Source organism: Melospiza georgiana, chromosome 5 (assembly GCF_028018845.1).
Source record: "Melospiza georgiana isolate bMelGeo1 chromosome 5, bMelGeo1.pri, whole genome shotgun sequence".
In the NCBI taxonomy this organism is placed as follows: domain Eukaryota; kingdom Metazoa; phylum Chordata; class Aves; order Passeriformes; family Passerellidae; genus Melospiza; species Melospiza georgiana.
Genome location: NC_080434.1, coordinates 58,232,593 through 58,258,604, shown reverse-complemented (window position 1 = coordinate 58,258,604; position 26,012 = coordinate 58,232,593). Strand labels below are relative to the sequence as shown.

At 40.4% G+C, this 26,012-nt stretch overlaps 1 protein-coding gene across 1 annotated transcript; it reads left to right on the top strand.

Annotated features, from left to right (window-relative positions):
- The first annotated feature begins 4,499 nt into the window (after window positions 1–4,499).
- WDR1 (WD repeat domain 1) lies at window positions 4,500–23,785 on the top strand. Its single transcript, XM_058024856.1, has 15 exons — window positions 4,500–4,611; window positions 4,879–5,000; window positions 8,846–8,936; window positions 11,738–11,885; window positions 13,281–13,461; window positions 15,302–15,379; window positions 16,061–16,141; window positions 16,260–16,493; window positions 17,316–17,405; window positions 18,275–18,429; window positions 19,048–19,135; window positions 20,116–20,226; window positions 20,719–20,892; window positions 21,984–22,128; window positions 22,399–23,785. The coding sequence occupies exons 1-15, from the start codon at window positions 4,596–4,598 to the stop codon at window positions 22,506–22,508; spliced, it is 1,824 nt and encodes a 607-aa protein (XP_057880839.1). The 5' UTR covers window positions 4,500–4,595; the 3' UTR covers window positions 22,509–23,785.
- The last annotated feature ends 2,227 nt before the right edge of the window (window positions 23,786–26,012 follow it).

Sequence of the window (26,012 nt, the reverse complement as noted above, 5' to 3'; positions counted from 1 at the left end):
GCACTCATTTAACAGTCCTGTGAAGCAGGCCAATAATCATTTAATTGAAAACCACCCTGGCAACTCTTCCATTTGATTTGGCCCAGTTCGGGTCTCAGATCTAGGAACGGGAACACAGGAATGCCAATATCTGGGCAAGGGACCGTGGAATAAGGGGTAGCCTGGGGAAATGAGTGCAGGATTGCAGCAGCCCAGAATTACATTATTTTAAATGAGAGGGAATTTGATCTTCACCATCTGGAACAAATTCTGATCCTACAAATGTCAGTGGAAACAGAATTTTGTACCAAATCTTAGTATGTTTGCATTTTTGTATATTGAATTATCATGTTGTCATAGTATTTTTATAAAGAGAGTGACTCAAGCTATTGTATTTTTTAGCTTTCAGTGTATTTCAGTATACCAGGTTCAGAAAATTTTTATCACAGTTTGTCTTTTTCATTGAATTGATGATCAGCATCCTGACATTGACTCCACACAAATCTGGTTAGAATTAAAAATAAGCATTAGGTTTTAAAAAAGAGTGTTTATATTCTTGATATTTGAAATAAATAGTAATAAATATTTATTAAATATATTTAATTCCTAAATAACCTTCATATTCACAATTGGTGCATTATCAAATGCCATAATAGCAGCATCTAAATGCCATTAGCAGCATCTAATTCTCATTTCAAACTCTTTGTACCATTTCTGTTTGATATCTGGGGGCAGATTTCACCATTTAGACTTCAAAAAACGGAGAAACAAAAGCTGCAGCCTTGGAGAAAAAAAAATCTAAAAAACCAAAAAACAAACAAAAAACAAGAAACCACAGCATAAAGAGTATTTTACCTAAATTCCTTTTAGAAAAGCTGATGGCTACTCGGCATCAGACAAAACTTGTATATAAATGCAATGCTATGCTAAGTGATGTGGAAATACCAAAAGACTGTGAAATACTTTCTAAGGAGCTGTTAACACGTGCCTCAGGCTATACTGCTGAGTTGCAAATTTAATGGGCGTGTTTTCATCAGTATTCAAGTCACCTCTTAGTCAGCAAAGAAGAAAGGTAAAAGCTAAAAAAAATATGAAAAGTTGCTAAGAATTTTAGAAATTCGACGTGCGGAGCAGTGCAACAGCATAAACTTTGATTTTTCATCACTTTCTTAGCTACTGCTCTGAAATGCAGCTGTAAGTACATACACATCCATCGCAGACATTTCCATTTTTTCTGGCCCAGAGCCTTAGGAATAACATTGGTATTCAACTCTCAATATGTGAACATCTTTGATATCACTGCCTAATGGTCAATACCTACAGGCCTGGAGAACGGAGCCTTCAGGAATAGAAATCAATCACTACATGTTTCAAAAGCCATGCATGTATCTGCTATCCACTAGGTAAATAATAAATAAACAATAACATTTGAGCATTCTCTGAAGCAACCTCTGTATGATGTCCAGGACATCACTATGTAATTACAGCTATGAAGATGTAAGATGAAGCACTCTTGAAAAAGATGCAGAGAAACCAGGTTTTCCAAATAACAGATAAATGCCTTCATTCATGCCCAGTGCCAGGCCAAGAATTGCAGGTTTTTTACATCTCCTCAGGTACACCAATGCCAAGTGGCACAGCAGAGACATCCCAACTCAGTCACTCAAGAGAAGAGCTGTAGGACATGTGGGACCAGAAAGTTCTTCAAGTATTACTAATAAATATGCATCCAAGTATGAGCTGGCTGTGGTTCCCCAGGAGGGCGAGCACTTGAACTTGAGCTTGCTGAAGATCTCTGTTCCAAAAACCTCAAGACCTAAAGTACAAGGACAACTGTGGAAACAAGAAAAAACTGCTAAGACTTGCTAAGCAAGTAATTAAAAACTAAATAAAATATTTACAAAGGGCAAAGTAACAATTCATTGATTCAATTCCCTTCTATGGTCTGAAGAGAGTACTTCAAGAGTACCACCAGTTTTATTGGGAAGATCCAGATTTGGATTTCTCATCTCTTAAATACCTGAGGCACCTATAAAAAAGGAAAAAAAAAAACTTCTGAAACTGACTTTGGATTTTTTACAGGAGTTTCTACAGGCACACTTGCTACTTCCAAGCCACAGCCATTATTTGGCTATTTATGAGAACCTAGTGAATATGATATTTATAATGCATCAGCTAGATAATTTCAAGTAAATATCAAATCTATATTGAAAATCTTAAGATGTGAACAGAGGTCAGTGCTTTAAAAACTACAAAGGCAACCCTTACAAGAAGGGAAAGTATCTTCAATGAACTAATGTAGTTGCAAAAATGTAAACATGATTCTGGGTATGTAAGATGTAATACAGCTTTGGGGCACAAAAAACTCCAAACTTATGGGCAGTGTCGACTGCTTTGTCTTTAGCGTGAAATATTGACATAATAAATACATAAAGATTCATGTATTTCTAAAAAGATCCTAGGAGGTGAAGGAAAAAAAACAAGCCTGGTTTCATATGGATGACTTGATTTTTATTTGGCATATGGTAATTATTCAAGGAAAATACAGCTCTTTGAACACCAAATAAGGGAAAATCTAAATACATTTAGCACAGAAGTGAAAAATACAGAAATCTCTTGCAACAATCCCACTGTAGTTAAGTGCAGCCTTTACTGCCCGTTGAGTAGAATGGCTGCATAAACCAACTCAGGACAGGCTCTTGAGAAATTTCAGCATCCTTACACCTTGAAATGCTTACCCCTCTCTGCATGAAAGGCTTTACACCCCTGCACTGCAATACTGATTCTTCCTGCATTTGAGAACCCAAAGCTTCTCCACCCCAACCTGCTCTCCCAGCCCCCAAAGGAGAATCCCACAGGGCTCCCCCATGCCTGTTTTACAGGTCAGTGGGCCAAGAGCACACCAAAAACTTTGCTCTTTTTATATTCTGTATTCATATGCTGGGCAAGGCAGTCCTGTCATACCAGCTATCCTGATGCTTTTGTCCTGTCCTATAGGAAAGATTCGCTCACTTACAAATGAGTTGATTGTACACGTGATTAATATTAATAGATATATTGGAGGGATAGAAGAATTCAATTTATCCAAAGTTATATAGGAAATATGAATGGCTGTACGTGGTTCAGCTTAATTTAAACAGTCATCCAACCTGGCCTCAGGGGACGACTCAGGTGACAAATTAGCAGTTTGTGAAGCACCTCAGCAGCATCTGGACTAGAATGGCATAAAACTATAGGATATTATAATCGTAAATATAAAAGCAATGAAGATAAGACTGATCTTAAAGGAAATACTGACTGCGGACAAGAATTGCCTTCCCAAGAGCTCTGTAAGAGGAGGAACTCGGGGACCCACACAGCCTCTCCCGCAGGAGGTGAGTTTGGCGAGCCAGTCTGCTGACAAGGACGATGGTTCCCCTCCAAAACCAAAGCCCTGCTGTCGCGATAGCTCAAGGCACACTCCCGGTATCCCGACAGCGACCGCTGCGCCAGAGGCCGCACTGAGCCGCCCCAAGGGACGCCGCGGGGGCTGCCACGGTTCGGGGCGAAGAGCGGCGCCGGGAGAGTGCCGGCAGCGGGGGCGGAGGGCTCGCCCCGGACTGTCCCTCCGGAGACCGCGGAGCCCCCGAGCCTGCCCCTGCCGCCGGGCTCCCGCGGATGTGCCCCGTGCGCGCCGGTGGTTTCCCTGATCCCGGCGGATGTGCCCCCTGCTCGCCGGTGTTCCCGTGATCCTCGCGGATATTCCCCCGTTCCCGCCAGTGTCCCCCCGATCCCCGCGGACGTTCCCCCGTTCCCGCCGGTGTCCCCCCGATCCCGCCCGTGTTCCCCCGATCCCGCCCGTGTCCCCCCGTGATCCCCGCGGATGTTCCCCCGATCCCACCGGTGTCCCCCCGTGATCCCCGCGGACGTTCCCCCGTTCCCGCCGGTGTCCCCCCGTGATCCCCGCGGACGTTCCCCCGTTCCGGCCGGTGTCCCCCCGTGATTCCTGCGGATGTTCCCCCGTTCCGGCCGGTGTCCCCCCGTGATCCCCGCGGACGCTCCCCCGTTCCGGCCGGTGTCCCCCCGTGATCCCCGCGGATGTTCCCCCGTTCCCGCCGGGCGTTCCGGGGACAGGGCGGTGCCGGCGCGCGCAGCCCCGCCCTCAGCGGCCCCGCCGCCGCGCACGCGCGCGCACCGCCCGGGAGCTCCGCGGCGGGGAGCGGCCCCCGCGCACGCGCGGCGCGGCCGAGGCCGGTCAGAGCCACCGAGTGGCGCCCGCCCGGCCCCGGCCTTGGCCCCGGCCCGGCCCGGCCCGCCCTGCGCGCAGCTCCCCGCGGGGCGGGGCCGCCTCCGAGGCCGCCCCAGCGCGGCCCCGCCGGGCCCGGCCGAGCCCACGGCATTTCCGGGGGAGGGCGCGCGGCGCGGGCTGGCGGGGAGCGGCGCGGCGCGAGCAGAGTTGACTATATATGGTCAAAGGCAGCGGAGAGCGGCGCGCGGCGCGGGCGCTTCCTGGTTCGCGCCGCGGGGCCGAGCGGGGCTGAGCGGCGGCAGCGGAGCCTCAGAGCCCGGCCCGGCCGCGCCCGCCGCCCTTCCCTGCCCGAGCCTGCCGCCGCTGCCGCCGCCACCCGTGGGCGAAGATGCCGTACGAGATCAGTAAGCTGCGGGGGCGCCGGGCGGCGAGGCGCCGGGCGGGCGCGGTGGCGGGCACGGGGAGCCCCGCGGGCTGCGGAGCCTGGCGCGGCCCCGCGGGATGGCGCGGAGCCGGCGGTGCCTCGCTGCCCGCTGGCAGCAACAAGTGACGGCGGCTGCCGGCACGGCAGGGCGTGTGCCGGTGGCGGGGAGGCATTAAGCGCCTTCCTTTTATTTTGATTTTTTAAAAATTAATTTTTTAATCTGCTTTTTCCTTTTATTTTCCCGTAGAAAAAGTGTTCGCCAGCCTTCCACAGGTTGAACGAGGCGTTTCCAAAATTATTGGAGGTGATCCTAAGGGCAACAATTTTCTTTACACCAATGGAAAATGTGTCGTCATCAGGAACATTGATGTAATGTATCTTGATTTATTTTGTTTTCTAGTGTGGAGCTTTCGCTAAGTTTCATTTTGTCTCCCTGCCCCTCCTTTAACAGCCTGTGCTTCATTCAGTCTTGGCGATTTCAATCGAGGTCACAGATCCGTGATCAGCAGCGGGGGAATGAGTGCATGACTCAGGCATAAAACCATAGGCAGCGACTGTAAAAACATGTAGAAAATCTCTGCAAAATGTGCAGTTCTTTCCCTCTTCCCATAGGACTTAAGAGATGAGAGACTGGTATGTTCTGGTTGGCCCTGTTTATCTTCTTAGGTATCGTTATTATGAAGTTGAGTGTTGTGTTTGCCTAAGAAATGAACTCTTCCCTCTTTGCTGTTCGGGGCCCTTATGCTGTCAGAGAAGCGTGTAAATACTTGCAAACCTGTATCTTTAAACGTGTTATTCTTCAGCTTCTTCCCCCCGCCCAGCCCCAGCTCCAGGAATCCAAACACATGGACTTGCTGGACTCCATGACAAGCTGGGTGCAAGTTCTCAGCACTGCTCACAGGGGATTTTGCTCATCGATTATATGTTAGAATGCCCCAGTTAATGTTTTCAGTAGTGTGGAGGTTTGGGTTTGGTTTTTTTCTGTGATGCTAACTAGAGAAACGTTTAAAGAGTTATTTGAATGATTTCTTTTCAAAGATGGCATCCCTTTGAAAAGCATGGAGGAATTGTTGCTTGTTTAGGCCACTGTCTTGCTACTGGTTTTCAAACATAAATATTTCAAAGAGATTGCTTGTTCTTTAGAAATCAAATTCTCCCCTAGTTTTGCTTTCCTATTGCAGATTTGGTCTGCAGCAGGAAGGGCTGCAGGGGGAGGGGCAGGACATACCTCTGGAATTTCTAGGTCTCCACAACAATGGATTTGTTTATGGCTGCTCCTGTAAATCACCTATGTAAACTGAGCTGTTTCCCTGTTTTGTCTCATCATCCCCACTAAATTCAGACATTTCTTCATTGTCATGCCATAATAGATAAGTGTTGCTAATAGCTTAATTCCTTACAGATTTCTTGATTGCTATCAGTTTTAAATTCATCCACTTAAAACCAAAAGTAAGCTTGCACTCTGGTTTCAGTGTGTCGCTGTAATGTCTTTGTAATCGTGTTTTGCTCTCGGTATCAAGAAAAGTTCGAGTTTCTGAAACCAGAAGCCCCAGTTAAACCCTGTAATGGCACACAGTGTGATGAGAGAAGAGGGAAGAGCCACTCTGCTTACATTACAGTTTCTGACCAAGTCGTGAATGCTGACCTTCTCCCTTGTACTGTCATTAATGCTCTCCTGACCCTGCTTTGGAGGATAAATCGGAAGAAAGCAATTTGCTTTACCTGAATCAGCTCACTGAGGATTAGCCCAGTCCAAATGTGAGCTGGGGGGTGTAGGGGACACGGTGACCTGAGAACAGGCAAGGTGGGATTGTGGGAATTCAAATTCAAGCTGTTTAAACCCTCAAGGGAAGGTGAGAATGGAAGTCACGAATCCTTGGTTTTATGGTGCAGTTCATGCTGATAGGCACATTTACCCAACTGCCAAGGGGAATTTGCTACTGTTAATAATTGACAGGTGACTACAGAATATATTGTAGCAGTAACACAAAAACTGACCAACCCTTGTTATACGGCTTTTGTGCTGGAGAATGTTGCAGATTGTAACCTGACTTGCAAGTGTGTCCACTCTCAGTTGAGAGCTGCGCCTTCTTTGCACCATATAGAAGCCTCTAATAGTTTGACTACGAAATGATGTGCTGGGGGAAGTCTGTGTGTAGTCCCTCCATGAGCAGTTCTCCAGTAGAATGGTTGTGCTCTAATTAAAAAAAAACAAACGGGTCATCAAAATGCAGTGATCACCTTTCTCCTTAAGTCTAAAGCTATCTAGCATTAGCTAATCAGATGAATATAGCATTCAGGGTTAATGCTTGATCTCTGAGCATGATCTAGAGACTTCCTTTAACAAGTAGTTCTGGAGCAGTGCTGGAAAAGCTCTGTGAGAAGGAGTAGTGATATTTTTTAAGGTTTCATACTTCATTAATATTTTATCTTCATGAGTCTAACACTACTTTGAAGCTTGGAACTGAAACTGCTCACTTTCATATGTGGCTCTGGTTTCAGTGTTTGACATAAGCCACATAATCTTGCTGCTGGTTTAATCTAGGTACTACATTTGTCTCAGCTCACACTATAATTTTCTCCTTAAATATCTTTTTAGAAGTGTTTTTTTGAGGGTTGGGCCCGATACAAAAAACATGCAAGTTAGAAAACTGACTTTACAAGCAGAAATAATACTATTGAATAAATAATGTTCAGTTTGACAGCCCTGACTTACTGCCTGGTTTCTGGAATCTTATCTACCATATCTTAAATTTGGGTCTTTATCTTTCATGTAACCCTTTAAGTTAGTCTCTCAGCTTAGTTTCCTGGGCTCTTGGAGAATCTTGCTGTAAAATAGCACCTACCATGCCATTAATAACAACATGCAGTGGGATTTGAGCTCCCTGACCATGTAGTGATGCAGATATAGAATAGGGAAAACATTATCTTGTCTTGCTCAGATGAAATCCAGTTGGACACAGAATGAAGAGGGATGTGCATGCTGTAAGCGCAGATGGTTGTGACTTAAGTAGAGCTGTAATGCACTCAAGCAATGCATAAAAGCAGGAATGAAAAAGAGTTCATTTTTGCATGAGCAAGCTGAATTCTGTCTCCTGAGATGTAACAGTACTGCAGCAGCAAGAACTCTTGTGAGCAGGAGGCTGCTTTCTAACACAGAGCGGGTGTTTTAGTTTTTCCTGATTGGATGGCTGAGTCATACCACAACATCAGGTGGTTTTCTGGTTCAATTGAATAAATCTGTATTAATTATAGCAGTTTAAGTGGAATTTTGTTTTGATCATATGAGTCAAGTTTCTGGAGCTGGAGCAAGCCTGTTAAATGGTAGAAAAATATTTCTAAAGAGTAGTGTATTACTGTTGTAGCATGTATACACTGTAATTGAGAGGAGTGCAGGGTGACTTTTTTATACAACTAATATGAAAGCAGTTTTTTGCCTTGATGTCATTTTTTTTTTGGTTTGTTTGGTGCCTCTGTTGTATAACACTACTGATTTGCTGAGACACAGAGTTCATTTTGTTCATCCTGAAATATCTGAAATACTATGTCTGAAAACATAATTTAGACTGGAAAGATAAAATTATGATGGAGTCACAGTGAATTTCTTTCAAGATTCCTGTACAACTCTTGATACCAGGTCTTCTGGCTTTTAAGCAGGTTATAGTTATCAAGCAAGAGCAAGCCTAGCACATCTCATTGGTTAGTGAGTGATTTTGGGTACATGGTGATGATTAACAGCCATGTGTTGTGGTTGACTGCAGGCTTAAGTTTCATGCTTGACTACAGTAGAATTTTAGATGTGTCTTGCAAAGCACAGCTCGTATTTAGTATTCTACTTGACTAACTGCTTTATCCCTGGGCTAGCTCTAAAAAAAGAGCCTGATGCTTGGCCTGTTATTTTGGAGAGTGTTTTTCTACTGTTTGGCAGGAATTGGAGAAGAAAGGGTCCCAGCGATTCAAACTTCCCTAAGAGGAAATCCTATTTTGTGTCAGTTGCTAGAAAGTAGTGTGTTGCTTCAGTGGTACCAGCAGTGTTCTGCAATGTGTACTGCACTTCTCACTTTTAAACAGTTACTCAATTTAAGCTGGAAGGCAGAGTTTGAGAGAAAGGAGTGCAGGGAGGAATTTTGAGTTTATTGTTGAATTTCTGACTTTATTCCTTTGAAAATGAGGAAGTACAACTTTGTAACTTTTGGTTTTTTCCTTTAAAATAGAATCCTGCAATTGCTGATATCTACACTGAGCATGCCCACCAGGTTGTAGTTGCCAAGTATGCTCCTAGTGGATTCTACATAGCATCTGGAGGTAAAGTATCCATGTGCATGAGATGTGTGTGGACAGAGCTGTTAAAGTCACTGGCAAAACCACAGTAGCACTTCATGTGTGTTTGTGGAAAATACAGTCAAGGGGATGTGCTTTGGTGGACTTAGGTGCATGTCTTTGGAGGAGGAATGATTTCTGTCCTTGTTCCTCTAACCTCTTTCTCAGTGAGCTTAATGACATTCTTGGTCTTTTTAAAATGTGGTATTTCAATAAAGAACCTGGAAATGAACCCTAAATACCTAGTGTGATGAAGACTTGGGTAAATGCAACAGAGTGAAAAGCTATTTCTGAAATACAGGATTATTGTTTGTGATGTTAATAAACTTTGATACTTTCTAGGCAGGAGAGGGATTCTAAAACAGTGTGTACTCAGTTTTTTTCCCTTCTCCCTGACCAAACTTGGCAACATTTATGACTTTTACTTTTTAGCATGATCTAAAAAAGCTTTCCTTGGCAAGTTAGCAGTGAAAGAGGCAGAGTCTCAGTTTTCATGTAATGTATATGAATCAATAGTCTGAGGATGTGTAACATGAATTTTTCCAGGGTGATTTTCCTGTATTATAGGAGTTTTTGACTACCTAAGAACTGAACAAACCTTTAATAGAAGCTTGCATCAAATAATTGATATCTTTTTCAGGAGGAGTGGTATACAGTGAAGAATATTGATAAATACAATACTGTAACTTGTATTTCTTTCAAAGACTTGCAGCTAAAATATAGATTTTTAGTGCTTACCATAGTCAATTAAAAGTGCTTCGGAAGCAAGTAATGTGCCCAAATAGATATATTTTTAAAGTAATATCTCTGAAAAGAAAAGATTCAGAATATGAGCCTCTTGGAAATGAAGCACAGATTCCTGCTAAGGTCTTAGAATGCAAATTTCACTTTCAGCAATTTCAAGGGAACTGTATTTTTTTAAGTGTAAAATGTCCTGTCCGTCTTGGTTTCAGAAATTCTAATATAGCTTTCTGATATTTTCTAAGTATGTTTGGAATACTGGGGAACCTTCAAGAACACTGATAGAAGAGTTGGGTTTTTTTCCCTTTTTCTCACATTCTTGTCTGAAAGGGACCACAGCCAGGATTTTCTTGGCTCAGTCATGTGTGTGGACCATGTGTCAAATTGAATACCCTCTTAAAATCCGGTTTGCATTCTGTATTCTACAAACTTGGTGCTCTAGGTTTGTGCAGCACTTAATACTCAGAATAACTATCTAATTTTTTCTTGTAGTCTTTTGGATTTCCAGTCCTTTGTAAAAGAACAGTAATAGATACTGTGCTAGGGAAGTATTTGGTTAATTTTTGTCCTACCCAAGTGAAAGAGTTTAGGTTGCAGTATTTCCCTTAAAAAGCATCTTCTGTGTGTCATTTATAAATAGTTTTGTGATACTGCTGAGCATGGGGTCTGAAGATAGATGACCAGGCTGTTTAAGCTGTTTCTAAGTATAACATGTAAGATTCATTTCTCTGTCTATAAATCTGCATTAGCCATGCAGCCTGCATTAATGCTTCATGAGACAGACCTTTGGCATTATGCTTTTGGCTTTTATGGTAATTTCTCTTATTGCAGTCATAGCAGATGTAATAATGGGATATACTGCAAAGTTAAAACTCTGTGTCTTATCTGTTTATCGATGGAGAAAATAATTAGATTGTGAAGTCCACATTAAAGTTCTGCTTCAATAACAAATTCTCTTAATAAAATGTTCTGAATCTGTCCTTTTAGCAGAAGTGAAGATAAGTCTATGACCAGGTCTGAAAGATATGCAGGGTGATTGTATGTTTAAATTGAATTGTAAGGATGCACCACTAAATGGTGAACAGAATTGAAGCATTCTGCTGAGGTGAAAGATGCATATTTTAGCACGTGGTTTATTCTGAAACAGTGGCTTTTTCGAAGGGTACAATACACACAGACTTTGCTGTGTGGGTTTCATTAGAGATGTGTGAATTTGTCTGTGTATAGAACAATTCCTCCGGTTACAATCCTGGCAATCCTGCACCACAGTAATTGCTCTGAATAGCTCTTGGGTTTTATAATACTCAGTGGAAACAGTGACCCAGGGAGCTTTCATTATCTCAAGTCTTAAATTGTTAACTGCTTGTGCCATGTCTGCTGCTTTTGACATTACTGTTCCTGAATATTCTGTTGCATTCCTGTCTAGTATTCCAGATAGTGCAGGCATCCACACCATTAAGTGTGTACATGCTTCTGTACAGGGAAAGTACGCTGATGTGCATGAATTGAGTTCCGTGGGCAGAAATCTTTGTACATTACATATGCCTGGTATTTGTATGCAAAACAGGTCTCCTTTGAAGGTACAAATTGTAGTGCATCAACCACTGTCCACTGTACTTATCCCTTGTAGGTGTAGGGTGGCTTACTTCCCAGTGAAGGGTCACTGAGCTGTGTTGTGGCTGCTGGGCAGGGGGCTGGGCTGGCTTCTTCTTTGTGTAACAGATACTTATACCAGCTGATAATATTAAAGTTCCTGCTCTCTTACTGTGCAGTTTTTTCATGTGTTTGCAAATGCTTTCTGAGTCTGTTGTATTTGGTGCTGTGTGGCTTGAATCGTAATACCTGCTTAAAAACCTAATTTATTGAAATGGATATAGTCTTCAGCATTCCTAAATAAAGAGATTTGTAGTAGTTGTAATGGGGTAAGGTAGTAGGTCTCTAGTACAAGTCTTCAGTGTAGCTGAAAATCTCTACTCTGGCAGATTGATGAGTCATGTGACTGAGTCATGCTGGAACAATAGTTATATTCTGTTTTATTATGGCAGATGTCTCTGGAAAGCTGAGAATCTGGGATACTACACAGAAGGAACACCTACTGAAGTATGAGTATCAGCCATTTGCAGGAAAAATAAAGGACCTTGCATGGACTGAAGATAGCAAGAGAATTGCTGTGGTTGGAGAAGGAAGGGAAAAGTGAGTAGTTCTTTTGTGTTAGTGTGTTTTTATACATAAGTACATGAATTTACTGTAAACCTCTGCATCCTAACATCCTTGCAGAAAACTTTTAATTCTTCAATGGAATGAAGTCAATGCTTTTTCCCTGTCTTGACTTCAAGTTGTGCTGTTCTGCAATGATATTTTCTTTCTCTAGTTTTTGACAGCTTTAAATTAGTTGAAAAATACAATTCTGTTACAATTGATTACTTTAAAAATTGTATGGGACTTGTTTCTTAGAGGTGGGTGGGTATTACTTTCAAGGATAGCTGTTTGGTGGATTTTTTTGTCAAATTCTGATAGAGTGGGAATGGGAAAACGATATTATTCCCTCTTCCTTCACTTATTGGACTCATAGTCTTATTCAATTGATTGAATAAGAGTTAAAAAGTATCTGAATTTTCTACTTTGGTAACATGTCTGTATTTTTAGGTTTTATTGTGGTAGTTTAATGAAAGGACAACAAGCAGTTGTCCTTTACCTGACTCAATGAAATGCTGATTTAGGTTTGAGTCCTCCATTTAATGTTCAAAGACTGTCAGAACTTTTAAAGCAGAATCCAGACCAGGTAGTCTTATGCCTAAAGGGCTGAAAAATATCATGTGGTGCTGTTCCCTGATCTCCTGCACCATTCTTTAATCCCTGTCATGTACTGTGTCCTTGAAAGAGACTCTTTGTCCTCCATTGCTCCCTCTGCCTCGTTGCCCTGTGGGTAGATACAATGTGAGTTTGCTCTCCTTCTTCAAAAACATGGCCAGCTTCCTATTAGGTGAATGCGCTTTCAATCTAGAATATTGTTGATGGGATTCTAAAGAAGGCCTTTCAAATAGCGATGCTCTGGTGCTTTAGTGCCTCAGTATTGATTATACTGGGTTTTTTTTTTTAAGTGATTTAAGGCAAGAACTGTCAAAAAGGCTTTTACAAATATTATAGCTTAAAGGTTTAAGGAAGAAGAGTTTTAAAAGTGATGGTACCCAATCTAGGCTAAATAGTGAGATAACTGTGATCCAATGTCATTGTTATCCCAGCTTTCTGCAGTCTGTGTTGTGGCTAGGCAGATGGAATAATTTACTGCTTTCTTTTATAAACCAACAGTCTTAGTGAGGAATATACATTGGATCTCCCAATTTTAGAAGCTTTCTATGCAAAACCTGATTGTCCCCTTCAACAAATGTCTCCTATTGAAGATTAGAATCTCTTACCAGCAAGATCTCAAATAGCCTTCAGGGAACTATGATGCGCTTGCATGAGATTAATGAGATGACCTAATTTCTTTTCTTTGAGTGCACTCAAATCTGCAGCTTGCAGATGTTCAAGGAGTTAATCTACATGTAATTTTTATGAATTGTATTTATTGTGTGCTTTTCTCACTAGATTTGGAGCAGTGTTCCTGTGGGATAGTGGCTCTTCTGTTGGTGAGATTACTGGGCATAATAAAGTGATCAACAGTGTGGACATGAAGCAAACGAGACCATATCGGCTGGCAACGGGCAGCGATGACAACTGCGCTGCCTTCTTCGAGGGACCGCCTTTCAAGTTCAAGTTTACACTGAGTGTGAGTTGAAGTTTAGATGTGTCTCCCTTAAACTGTGCAGTTTCCACCAAGTTTGCAGTTAGTATCACAGCTAGCTGTTATAACAGAAGTTCTCAGTTCCACACTTTGAAGCATAACTGATGTCAAGTGGCTTTCTTAAAACCACGTATAACTAAATATTACATGCTTCGTAAAATAGTTCATCTCAGGCCAAGAAAACCAAAATAAATGGTTGGTTGAAAAGAGAACCTGAAACAGTTTTTCCAATATTCTATTTTCATTGTCACTAAACTATGGAAGAGGTGAAGTAGGCTGTTTCGTTGGCTCTGTTGATGCTTTCAGAGCTCTGTTTCCCAGTGCAAATGTGTAGAATTTCTTGAAGCTTTCCAAGGTGCAGGATTCAAGAAATGTGGTGATTTGAATGTAATTTTCCAATCTGATAGAGTGCTCAAATCTGAAATCCCAGGGCCACTTAAAAAGGGTGAATGTAGATGTTTGAAAGCATAACTTGATTTCCAATTCATGGAATGGATATGTAACTTCTGTGGTCAGTTTTGTGTTTCCATGTTCCTTTTAACTTTGTTTCTTATTCTATTTGTTACAATCTCTTACATGAAACAAAGGCTGGAACTATTGCAGTGAAGGTATTCATTGTTGCTTAAGGCCAAGGAAAATAAAAAGCCACAAGCTTCTGCAGCTGTTTGGATGTCAGGAGACCTCTTGCTGCAAAAAAAAAAACTGTTGTAAAGATGTTGGATGTTATTGCAGTAGTCGATTGAAAATGTTTAGTTTGTATTTTAGTTTTAAAAACGGTGTAGTAGGCCTTTTATTTTCTTACACATGAGCCTTGAGTAGTCTTCATATGCTGACTTTAGTAAGGATTCCATTCCAGTTCTAGAAAAGGAATTGTTTTGAGCTCTACGATCCAATGAAATGATGTAGTTGCCTAATATATTTCTGAACTTAAGCTGATACTTGCATTTTGCTAAGCTGGTTCTTTTAGAACTCTGAAGTCCAAATTGCTTACCAGTGCTGCTTAGACTGGTATGTGATGCAGTCTTCCTTTTAAAGTGATATTTGGTTTGATATATGGGATTCTGGTATGGGCTGTTATATGGTTTAAATTAGCCTGCAGTATCATCAGGGGAAAAAAGGTATAGTTGGTGAAAGTAGGTTAGAACCTGCCTTCCATATTACTAAAAATAGTCTCCCAAATCTCTCTGCATGGGAGCTTTGGCCTCATTGTGGTGCTTCCCTATTTAACATGTGTTTTTTAGTTTGCGTGGTTTGAATAGTCTCCTACTTGTAAATAGTCTATTTGGGGAGCGTACATCAGTCTTGCCTTATTACTTCACAGAACTACCACTAATGCAATCTTCCAGGAATGGAATTTTAGTAAAATAGTAACTTATTCCTCATGCCTGTGCTTTTTTTTCTTTTGCAATAAGAAGGATATAATACTTTTGTGTGTATAAAATCACTGTGCAATGAAGCGAGAGTTGAAATCTGAGGAATGTTGCAGAAGAAATCAGTCACCACTGGGGAAGAATCTCATGTTTGTAGGCTGCATCTGACTTTTTTCACTGTTTATCCCTGAAACTGGGTAATCATTCTTCTGGTATGCACTGAGTTCTGTTAACTACAGCAGTGGTGATGTCACAGTCTTTCCTGGACTGTTCTTGGCCCTATGATTCTCTTCAGATAGAGCCTAAACTTGCCTCATGGCAATTCTCTACAGCAAACATTTCCTACACAGCTAATTTATGCTTCACATGTAAGAGAACTTCATTGTTAGTAGATTGTCTTCTATTTAAAAATGGTCTCTTTTTTTTGTTTGCTGATTCTTACTTTTTTTCTACAGGACCATACACGGTTTGTGAACTGTGTGAGATTTTCTCCTGATGGGAACAGATTTGCTACAGCTAGTGCAGATGGGCAGGTAAAACACAAGGAACTCCATTAGAACTGATTTTAGCATGAGAAGATTTTCTTGTGCATTTTGGAAATAAGATTAGTATTGTAAAACCCATGTTGCTTCTTTTTTATGCCACAAGTTGAAACTTTTAACTATCCTCCTGTAAATCTGTAATAACTGATAAATGGTAATAACCAGACTATTCTTACTTGGGTTTTTTTTCCCAATCCATCTCCCTAGCATCCTCTTACAAGTTATTTTGGCAGGAATATGTTGGACTTTTGGAATAGGTATGTTATGATCCTGAGAGGTCTAGCTGAAATGGTGAATTCATAGATAGCAGCCTAGCTCCATGTGTACTCCCTACTGATAAGGGCCGGTTGACAATGACTCTTACACCATAGGTAGCTTGTCCTTCTCAGAGGATGGACTCCCATGACAGAAGTGCTAAGCAGCTGCCATCACAGTAGGAGTCAAAACTGTAACATTTTCCAGAATTTCAAATGTCTGGATCCAAAGTATAGGGGACTTGCTGTGATTATTTACAATTTTCATCTCAATTATTTAGTCTTAATTATTCAGTGCAGCGTAGCTTTTGCCTCTCCTTAAGAAGGACTCTAGTGTATCAAAATATCAGATACTGTCTTGGGGTTTTATCTATTACTGCTTTTCCCTTTAAGTTGTATGTCTTCGTGCTCTTTTAAGATTTTCGTCTATGATGGGAAGACTGGAGAGAAAGTGTGTGCTCTTGGTGGAGGCAAAGCACATGATGGAGGTATTTATGCTGTAAGTATCACTTCATTGGTGCAGATGATGCATAGTGTTTCATTACCCAGTTAATGAACTGCAAAGTCTTGGATTAAGAAATGCATTTACTGTCTTGTGGTGACATTTGTTTTTACAGATTAGTTGGAGCCCTGACAGCAGTCAGTTGCTTTCTGCTTCTGGAGATAAAACTGCTAAAATCTGGGATGTTGGTGCTAATTCTATTGTAAATACTTTTAACATGGGATCAAACGTGTTGGATCAGCAGCTGGGTTGCTTGTGGCAGAAAGACCATTTACTGACTATCTCCCTGTCTGGCTATATCAATTATTTGGACAAGAACAATCCAAATAAGCCTTTACGTGTCATAAAGGTAGGTTAAAGTTCTCTTTTACTGCATGAGTTTCTGCAATAAATGACTCAGTGATTGAAGTTGTAAAGATGGAATTGTAAGCTATGTAAAGTAGCTATTGAAAAGTAGCTTTGTTTAATTAGCATTGCCAAATGATCTGTATGTGACTGTTTCTTGAATCAAGAAGTTGCTCTTTACATGGGTGGCTCTGTGCTTTATGCACATACCCAGACTGATTATTTCATTTTAATTAATGTTATCGACTCACCTTTTGTTGCAGATTTTAAGCATTCTTGAGATGAGAAAAGAAATGCAGCATAGATAGAAAACTACCAGAGATGTCTTATTCTCCCAGAACTAGTGTATTGTGGACAAGGTGATTAGGGTTACCATGCAATTGAACTTTAATTTTAGGATTTAAAGAGTTCACTGACACTAGACTCTCTCTCATGGGAACTTACATTTTTACATGAACTAGAAACAATGTCCCAGATTTTTGCCATCACTGCTATAATTCTGGAAGTTGGTGTGGGTACATGACCATATTTAGTCCTCTTCCCTGAATCATAAAGTGCCTGAAAAGCAGTGATGAAAAGGCTATGAAAGTATTTTGGCTCATCAGGCTAATAAGGACATCCATGGTGCTTACTGTTTCTCATCAAGGACGTAGCAATAGCAGTGCTAGAACAGTTAAATGACTCTGGAATAGTGGTTTTTATACTGGGTGACTTTTTATGCTTGTCAATAGCATGTTGTTTTCTGAATAACCTGTCATTCTTCTCGAATAGGTGTATGTATGTGTTAAAAATTGCTCATCAGTAATAATTTATGTTCCATTCACAGGGTCATAGTAAATCAATTCAGTGTCTTACGGTGCACAAAAATGGTGGAAAGTCCTATATTTACTCTGGAAGTAATGATGGTCATATTAATATCCTTTGAATGGTACTGGTACTTTTTTCTAGTCTTAGTCTGAGAGAGCTCATTAGGAGAGGTGAAAAAAAAAAAGCTCTGCCAAAGACAAAGTTTATTGGATGCAAGTGAATACTTTGTCTAAAGTTTATTTTGCTTTCCCCTAATACCCATTTTAATACCTGCCTTCATGCTTTCCTGCTAAATATAAGCCAGCTCTTAATTTTCAGTTGTTGCTTCTTCATGATAGGTAGCTTGATAGTATGGAGAAGCAAGTAAATATATAAATTAGCCTCTTGAACATCAAGAAACAGCAATACATATTTTCCACTTATGACAAAATATGCAGAAAATTATATTTCCAGCATTCTGAAGCTTATAGTTAAAGCTACAGTCCTTTTTCCTGCCTTTAAAATGGTGTCATGTTGGGATAAGCTCCTATAAATATACATCCTGTTTCTTTTCAGACTTGTAATACAGTGTGACTAGTTCACATGATGTTACCATATAACATGAGGGAAAGCCAGTGTTACAAGGGCTTCTATCTAAATTCTTTAAAAAGTATTTTCTAGTCAGAACTAATGCTAATTACTCCAGTATTTGCTGCCATCTGTGGCAGGTCATTTAGCTTGCTACAGAACATCAGAGTTTCACTTAATAAATATTATAAGGTTGCCCTTGGAGCTTATAGAGTCTCCATCCTTGGAGATCCTAAAACCTTACAGAGTCCTGCAGCCTATTGTAGCTGATACCAATTAGAGCAGCAGGCTGGGCTAAATCTCAAGAGGTCCCTTCTAACCTTAGCTGTTCTCTCAGTTATGTAACTTCTTATGGTGTGGAATCTGACTGCACCAGTATCTTCAAATGTTCCTTAATTCCATTATGCACATTATTGGGATTCTGAAACTGGAGAGAATGATGGCTTTTCTGGGAAAGGCCACACAAATCAGGTTTCTAGAATGGCAGTGGATGAAATGGACCAGCTGGTCACCTGCAGTATGGATGACACTGTGCGCTACACCAACCTTAGCAAGAGAGATTACAGGTTAGTTAAAGTCTGGCCTTTTATTGCACTAGAATTGTTTTCCAGCAAGAGTGCTGTTGATTTTATATGGTAAATAGAAATGCTGGAGTTTATTTAGGTTTTATGTTACCATGGAAACTCGTAGAAATGATTACTGTACCAACCTTGTGCTTTTTTCTGACAATGAGAAATGCATCCTAGGCTTTTCAATTTGTTTTATCCCTTCCATGGGTTAAATGGAGACTTGTCTTGTATTGGGTGACGTAAGGGCTTTGGAAGGGTATTTGCTTTGGGGTAGTGGAGATAAATGTGTTTAGGAGGAGTGGGACACTGTTTCTTCATGGAAACCAGAATATAAAGAATCCTGTTAAGATAATTTAGTTAGTTTAAAAATTAAACTGTAGTATAGTAACATTGACTTTCATTTCAAAGGTGTACTACCTGATCAAGATAGTAAAGTTTCAAACACAAAGCAATAGGAAACTTTGCTGATTAGTAGATATGAAAATTAAGTTACGCATGTTCTTGATGATTAGTGGATGATTATTTGAATGGGCAATTTAAAATAATGGTAGACATGGAATAATTTCTTCCTGCTCTGTCTTTTCTGCTTCTTCACCTTGGCACATCCTTATCCAGTGGCCAGGATGCTGTGAAAATGGATGTTCAACCAAAATGTTTAGCTGTGGGTCCTGGTGGCTATACTGTAGTTTTATGCATTGGACAAGTGAGTATTAACATTTGGATTATGAGCTATTGCTGTGTAAATAATGCCGTGTATGCTTACACTTAAATATTTCATGTGAGATTACCTTGCACATCTGCAGAAGTTCCTAATAGGACCTATAGGGAACATAATTCAGCAGGATACTTGATAACCTTTGTCTCTGCATCCTGACCTATTTCATATTTAAATTTCAGAAAGTGTGGATGCATTGTTATCAATACAGCTTTGTGCTGGAAGGTTAAACCTCAGAATCACACTCATGCCAGATCTGTTCAGTGGCACAGTTTTGGCAAAAGGATGTTTTTATCCTGCATTTTATTTTTTTGCAATTAATCCAATTAACTAGTGTTGTTGTACAGCATAAGCAGCTTTAGCTCATGTGCCACTAGTATGCAGATCACAGTAAACTGAGATATTGCACTGAGGCTCTCTTGTATCAAAACATTAACTTCTAATAATTTATGCTTTCTGCATGGGTCCTGGTTTTGTGTTTGTAACATTTGATGGTGTTATCCAAACCTGTTTTCATGTGAGTTAATACCATATCATAGAACTGGATAGGAAATAGCCTTTAAGGTTTAAGACTGCAGCATTAACTTGCTACTAATTTGGTCCTGCCTCCCTCCCTTTAACAATGAACAAGGAAGGGAGTAAGCATTGCTAAAAATACTGGTTTGTCCATGCTTATTTCACATTCAAACTAAGTGAAGCAAAGCTGAAGGCAGTGGAGAATGCCCTACACTAAATTACACTTGTGTGTAGTTTAGAACACACAAGTACTGCAGTACAGCAGATTAGTTAGTCACCACGTGTAGGCATTTCTCCAGTTTTTTTTAAGAACGAAACTGTTCCCTTAAGATGAGACTACAATAAATATCTGAGTAACTAGAGGGAATTTGTGTCACTTACTATTACTAAAGTAATAGTTTTATATTAGGTACTTTGAAAAGGGGTCTTAGTTTCTGGTTTTCTGCTTGCAGATTGTCTTGATGAAAGATAAGAAAAAATGCTTTGCAATTGATGACCTGGGCTATGAGCCAGAAGCTGTAGCCATTCACCCCACAGGAAGTACAGCAGCAGTGGGAGGAGCGGTAAGGTTGCATTTCCTAAATCTGTACTACTTTAAACACTGGAGCCAGTAACAGAAGCATTTAATAATAGTAGGTGTGTTGTGTTGAGAAATGGTAGGTGACAATTTGTAACAACATCAGTATTGTTTATATGTGTGTATTTGGTGTTCCTGGGCTTTCATACCCTAGGTTCTGCCACAATTGTGACTTAATCTGCCTAATTGTCACCTAAAGTCTATTTCACTTTTTCATGAATTAAGTCTTCTTTCCTTTATTTGCTGTTTTGAAATTGCCAAATTGTTTTTATCCAGTGTGTTCTTGAAGTTGGCAAATTATAGAAAATGGGTTAATTTCTGCACTTCGGATTGTAACCAGCATAAATGACAGGTTATCTAAACCTTTTCTTAAAATAAGCACTTCCAGACAGAATTAATGCAAAAAATTTCAGGAACTCCTCTTTCTATTGTAAAATAATTCTTCTACCTTTTCTCCTTCTTTGCTGTTGATTTGCAGGATGGGAATGTCCATTTGTATTCAATCCAAGGAACCTCTTTAAAAAGTGATGATAAGACTTTGGAAGCGAAAGGTCCTGTTACTGACCTGGCATATTCTCACGATGGTGCCTTTCTTGCAGTCTGTGATGCAAACAAAGTTGTCACTGTCTTTAGTGTTGCTGATGGCTACGCGGTAAGAACTGTTGTGGAGAGTTGTCTTTGTTTAAAAACAAATAGACTGACAGCCCATGTCTAAGTCTGTTGTAGCTGCTTAATTGTAAATCATTGATGGAAATTTGATGTTTCTGTGACTGTCTGTTTACCTGCCATTTTGGGCTAGTAGTGGTATTTAGAGCAGCCTATGTGAACCCTCCAGATGTAAGAATAGTTGAGGAAATGTGCAGCATGGGTTGGCTGCTGGGAAAGCACTGAAATCCATCTAATAACGAATGTATAGTTAAGATAGGGAAGGAGCTGGATTTCCACAGGCTAGCCATAGTTAAATACAAAAAGTACCTTTGGATCTGCCGAACTATAGTTGGTTAGTTTGGGATTTTTAAAGGAAATAACAAAATATCTGTTAAAGAATTTGTGTGCATTTTTGTAAAATGGACAAGAATGTAGGTTCAGTTTGATAAGAATCATGCAATACAATCAAATTCAATTACATAAATTAAGCAGATTTGGCAATGAAATTCTGCTAGCTCAGGCACACAGTTCCATGGTAAGGACTAAGATGTGAAACGGACATGCTAGGACAGGGAATCTTGCTTTATCTGCCAATCTACTGTCTTTTAACTAAAAACCAAAAAATGGGCAATTTCCACTTTTCAGCCCAACAGTCAATGCATATCAGCGTGTAAACTCCTTAAACTTTGACTAAAACAACACTGAAGTAAAAACCCAGGATGGCATTTCACAAAAACCATTTCATTTTCCAAGTAAAAATTGAAATAATTTTTCCTTGTGAAACATCTATGGGATTACTTTAGAAGTCTCTAAATTGCATTTGCCCTTAACATATCATGCTTTCGTAGAAAAATGTCTTAGTGGTTTGTTTTTTTAACAAAGGGGGTTGGTATTTTATTTGCCTACTAAGTATTTAAATAAATCACATAAAACGAAGTCACCACTTGGTTTACTTAGTGCATCCATCTGCATCTGAGATGTACATTGTCTGGAGTCTTGCAGTAGCTTGTTGTGATGCTACACATTGAAAGCTAGTGATTTCCTGAAGCAGATTTAACTATTGGAATAACCCTTGTCTCTCTGATTTTCAAATAGGAGCATAATGTCTTTTATGGACACCATGCAAAAGTTGTTTGCATTGCGTGGTCACCAGACAATGAACACTTTGCTTCTGGAGGCATGGACATGATGGTGTATGTTTGGACTGTGAGTGATCCAGAGACCAGAGTCAAGATACCAGGTATGTTTACTTCAACATGCTACTTTGGACAGTTGTTAGTAGTTCTTGAGATTCCAGCACCGTTTTGTAGACTAACGGTAAGCAGGCTTTGAATGTTCCAAATGTAATTTAGCCTTTGTTAATCTCTATCTAGCCACACTAGCTGGAGTTCTTCTGTTATTTTTGTAGTTACTTTTAAATCCAGCTAAAAATAATATTTGCAATGTGCTGAAGTTACCTTGTCAAGCCAGCCTTCCTAACTCTTTTCTGTTACTTTGCACTGTGATACAGATGCTCACAGACTACATCATGTCAGCGGCTTGGCGTGGCTGGATGAACATACTCTGGTAACAACATCCCACGATGCTTCTGTTAAAGAGTGGTCTATCTCCTACAATTGAAATAAGCCCCCTCTTTGGAAGGACCTAATCAGGGACTAGAACTACTGCAGTGGAACATAGCATTTCTTTTAAAAAATCTGTATTGGCCTCTGGGTCTGCTGTCATATCCTCATATCTTTACAGGGTGTTCATATCTGTAATTAAATGTACTTTGAAAGCTTTAGCGAATAACAGTTTGCACATGAAAAGCACTTAAATTATGTCTGGAGCTTAACCTTTGTGCTGAACATTCCAGAGGCAACAGCCAAACAAGTTGGTGTGCAAGGTTCAGGCGCGAAAGATTCAAACGCAATCAGTTGTTCTTTTCTAACCAAGAAACGTAAGACTGTACAGCATGAGAGTAATACTTCTCATTTTTTCTAATTACAGAACATTTCTGTACTAACAGTCGTAGTAAGAGTATTTAGTTGTGGTCTGAAACCAATCAAGCTGTGTGCAGCTACTGTATATTGCTTTGCTTCTCTATACTGCACCAAACTGTTGCCTCAGATTTTCTCCTCCAGATAAGAAGATGGGGTACATACATAATAAACTTTTTATGTATTTCATGTCAAATCTTTGTGGTTTATTTTAAGGTGGAAGTGTGGGATTTTAATGTACTTACTGTTGTGGGTATAATGTTTACAAATAATCATTGTGGCAACTTGTTGCTTCAGAAACACAATTGTTACTTCCATGAATTAAGGCTGTCGTCATTTCAGTGTCAGAGAAAAGAAATCATTCTGTTTTAAAGATTAAAGATATTTTCTGTTTGAAGGAGACGCATGTTATTGTTAAAAAATGCAGTACTTTTACCACCTTTTGGGAAATACAGGAATTAAACAAAGTGAAGTGTTGTTATGACTTGAAGTGATTTTTGAGAAGATGGTGTTTGCTCGGTGAGTTTTATACCTTTGCATGTGCAGAACAGTTGCATGAAAGCATTACCTCATGCGAAGAGATCCTGATGTTGTGTTTAGTTCCCTTCTCACACTCCACAATAGGTTTAAGTGATTTGAAGCTAGCAGTCCAACAAGGGTGGAGGAGGACACTCTGATGCAAAGTAGTAGGAAGATTTGTTACCATCTCTGATGGCCAAAGAGTTGTTGCTGTCCAGAACCTTGGAAGACTTAAAAAATTTTCTCTGCTAAGTCTCTACCACCACCACCACCACCTTTCCAGTTGTCTTTGGATTTTATTAAGCTTTCCTTTCTGTGTGGACTCGCGTGTTTTTTTTACCAATCATATTTCTAATGACACTAATTATACAGCAAATAAAATGCTTTTGCTGCTTCTCATACTGTGGCCTATTGCTCAATTGCTGAAAAAAAAATTGCCTTACAAAAATGAAATGTTGGTGAAACATCTTCTGAAAAGGAAAAAAAAAGTTGATTTCTTTTTAGGAGTGGTGATCAGAATGTCTCCTAGCCTGCAAACCAACATCTACAGTCAAACAGTTGACATAGACTTTTTTTTTTTTTTCTTCCAAGAAGTGGGATATTCTGCACCATAATTTCTTTGTGGTTACTGTGTCTCTCTATTAGCAGTTTGCCACGTTACTCTTACTAACAATGCAAGGACAAGAGAAGTTTTGGAAAAGGATGTGTTTGATATTTGGTTTAAGATCCAAATGAGCAAGGTTTTCTCAGTGTTTAGCCCCTAAAACTTGTTCTGCTGTTGCATAGGGACTGGCACAGGAGGCAATTCTTCCATTGTTCCTGAGTCTGATCTGGAAGAGTTGCTATTGAACTGCTCAGTGGGTTCCTGTGTAGTTGAATCCCTGTCATTTGAGTAATTATAAGGGGGAAGGGAGGAGGAGTTAAGCAGTTACCAGAGCTTGTGCACTATGCCTGAAAGGTGCTGTGTAGGATGAGCTGTTTTTTTGATTCCTCGAAGACCTTGTAGTACTGCTCCAGAAACTCTGCCTTGGATGGCAGTGAGGTGGCTGCTCGTGCTTCAGCTTCCACTGGATTTGTTTATTGGCATATGGCCTGAGCTTCTAATTCCATAAGAGCTAATATGGTCTTTGTAGTTGGCTAGCAAATCCTCGCTAGAAAACTGAAAATATATTCTGCTGTTGGACCAAATGTCTTAGCACAGGTTCATCGTTGCTCCAGTGTACACACACCACAAACTGATTTAAGGAGTCTGGCTGTACTGCTCTGAATCAGGCCCCTACATTACTTGTGTTTGCCCTGGACCGCAAATGTCTTGTGCTAAACTCAGACCCCTTGGCCTGCCCTCAAACAGAGAAGCAGGAAAAAAATCCAGGATGGTCTGTACAGATTGTAGTGACTTCAAAAGGAAATGGTTGTACTTGACATCAATATAAAATCAGGCTCAACAACCAACTCCACACCTAACAAAAACCTCAAAGCACCTTAAATGTTGCTGTCTTAAGAGTTGTATTTTAATGTTAGCTCAAGCCCTATTCAAACATAGCTTCTCAATCCCCCTTATTCTTGAAGGCTTCTGTTTTAAACATGAACATGCTTTTGAGCTCCTCCTGGCAGTTGCTGGAAAGCTGGATTCACTTCACCATGGGTGGCAGTTTGCCTGCTTTACAGTGAAAATGCAGCTTAATTAGGGCAGGGGTAGATTTGGAGAGCTAATGTGACCAGTAATTCCTCACAAGGCTGTAATGCAGGCATTCCTCTCCCCTCCCCCTTTACTGTGATTTAATCCTGGCTGCCTGTTCCATTTCTGCCATGCTTGTACAGCACATTGGCCTTCCAAGAAGCTGCTCTGTACAGTCAGCCAGAAATTTACCAGCAGCTGTTGTGTGGAGTATCAGCAAACCCTAAATGCAATTCTTTAATTGGAAATTGGTAGAGGGGAAAGACAAAGGGCATCACTGATCTATTTGGAGATGGAGGTTGGTTGTTTTGTTGCACACAATAGAATTATGAATAGATGCTCTGACACCTCTGTTCCTCTGCCAAATACTTTTGCTCTTAACAATTGGAATTCCTCAGACCGAGGGTAGCAGCCTTAAAATCTTAATTACATTAATATTTTTCTGAACCAAAATACCAAAAATGTAGAATCCTTTTACCTGGAACTGATGGGTTTTTTGGAGGTACATTTTTAAGCAGAGAACCCAGTATGTCACTGCAGATACTATTTTATGGTTGTGTCACAAGAAAGGATTTGCTGATAAAAACTGTTCCCTACAGTAAATTTACCCATGCCTATCTCTGTGATGAAAGCATACAAAGGACAAATAGGTGCCTTTCAGTGGGCCTGGGAGCAGAATTATGCAGTTAACTGGCTGGGCTGAGAACAAGTCACAAGTTCACATACATACAGCAGATGTTTGTTCTGGAGGTGCAAAGCTTCCCAGAGAGACTTGGGAATGAAGCTAAGCAGGGAAAGAATCACAGAATATCTCAGTTTGGAAGGGACCCATAACAATCATCAGACTGCAATGAATAAATTAGTGTGTTTTGCATACTAAAGGCAGTTTGTTTGAAGTACCAATATTTTCACTGACAGGAATGAAGTCTGTTACACCAATTAATAGAC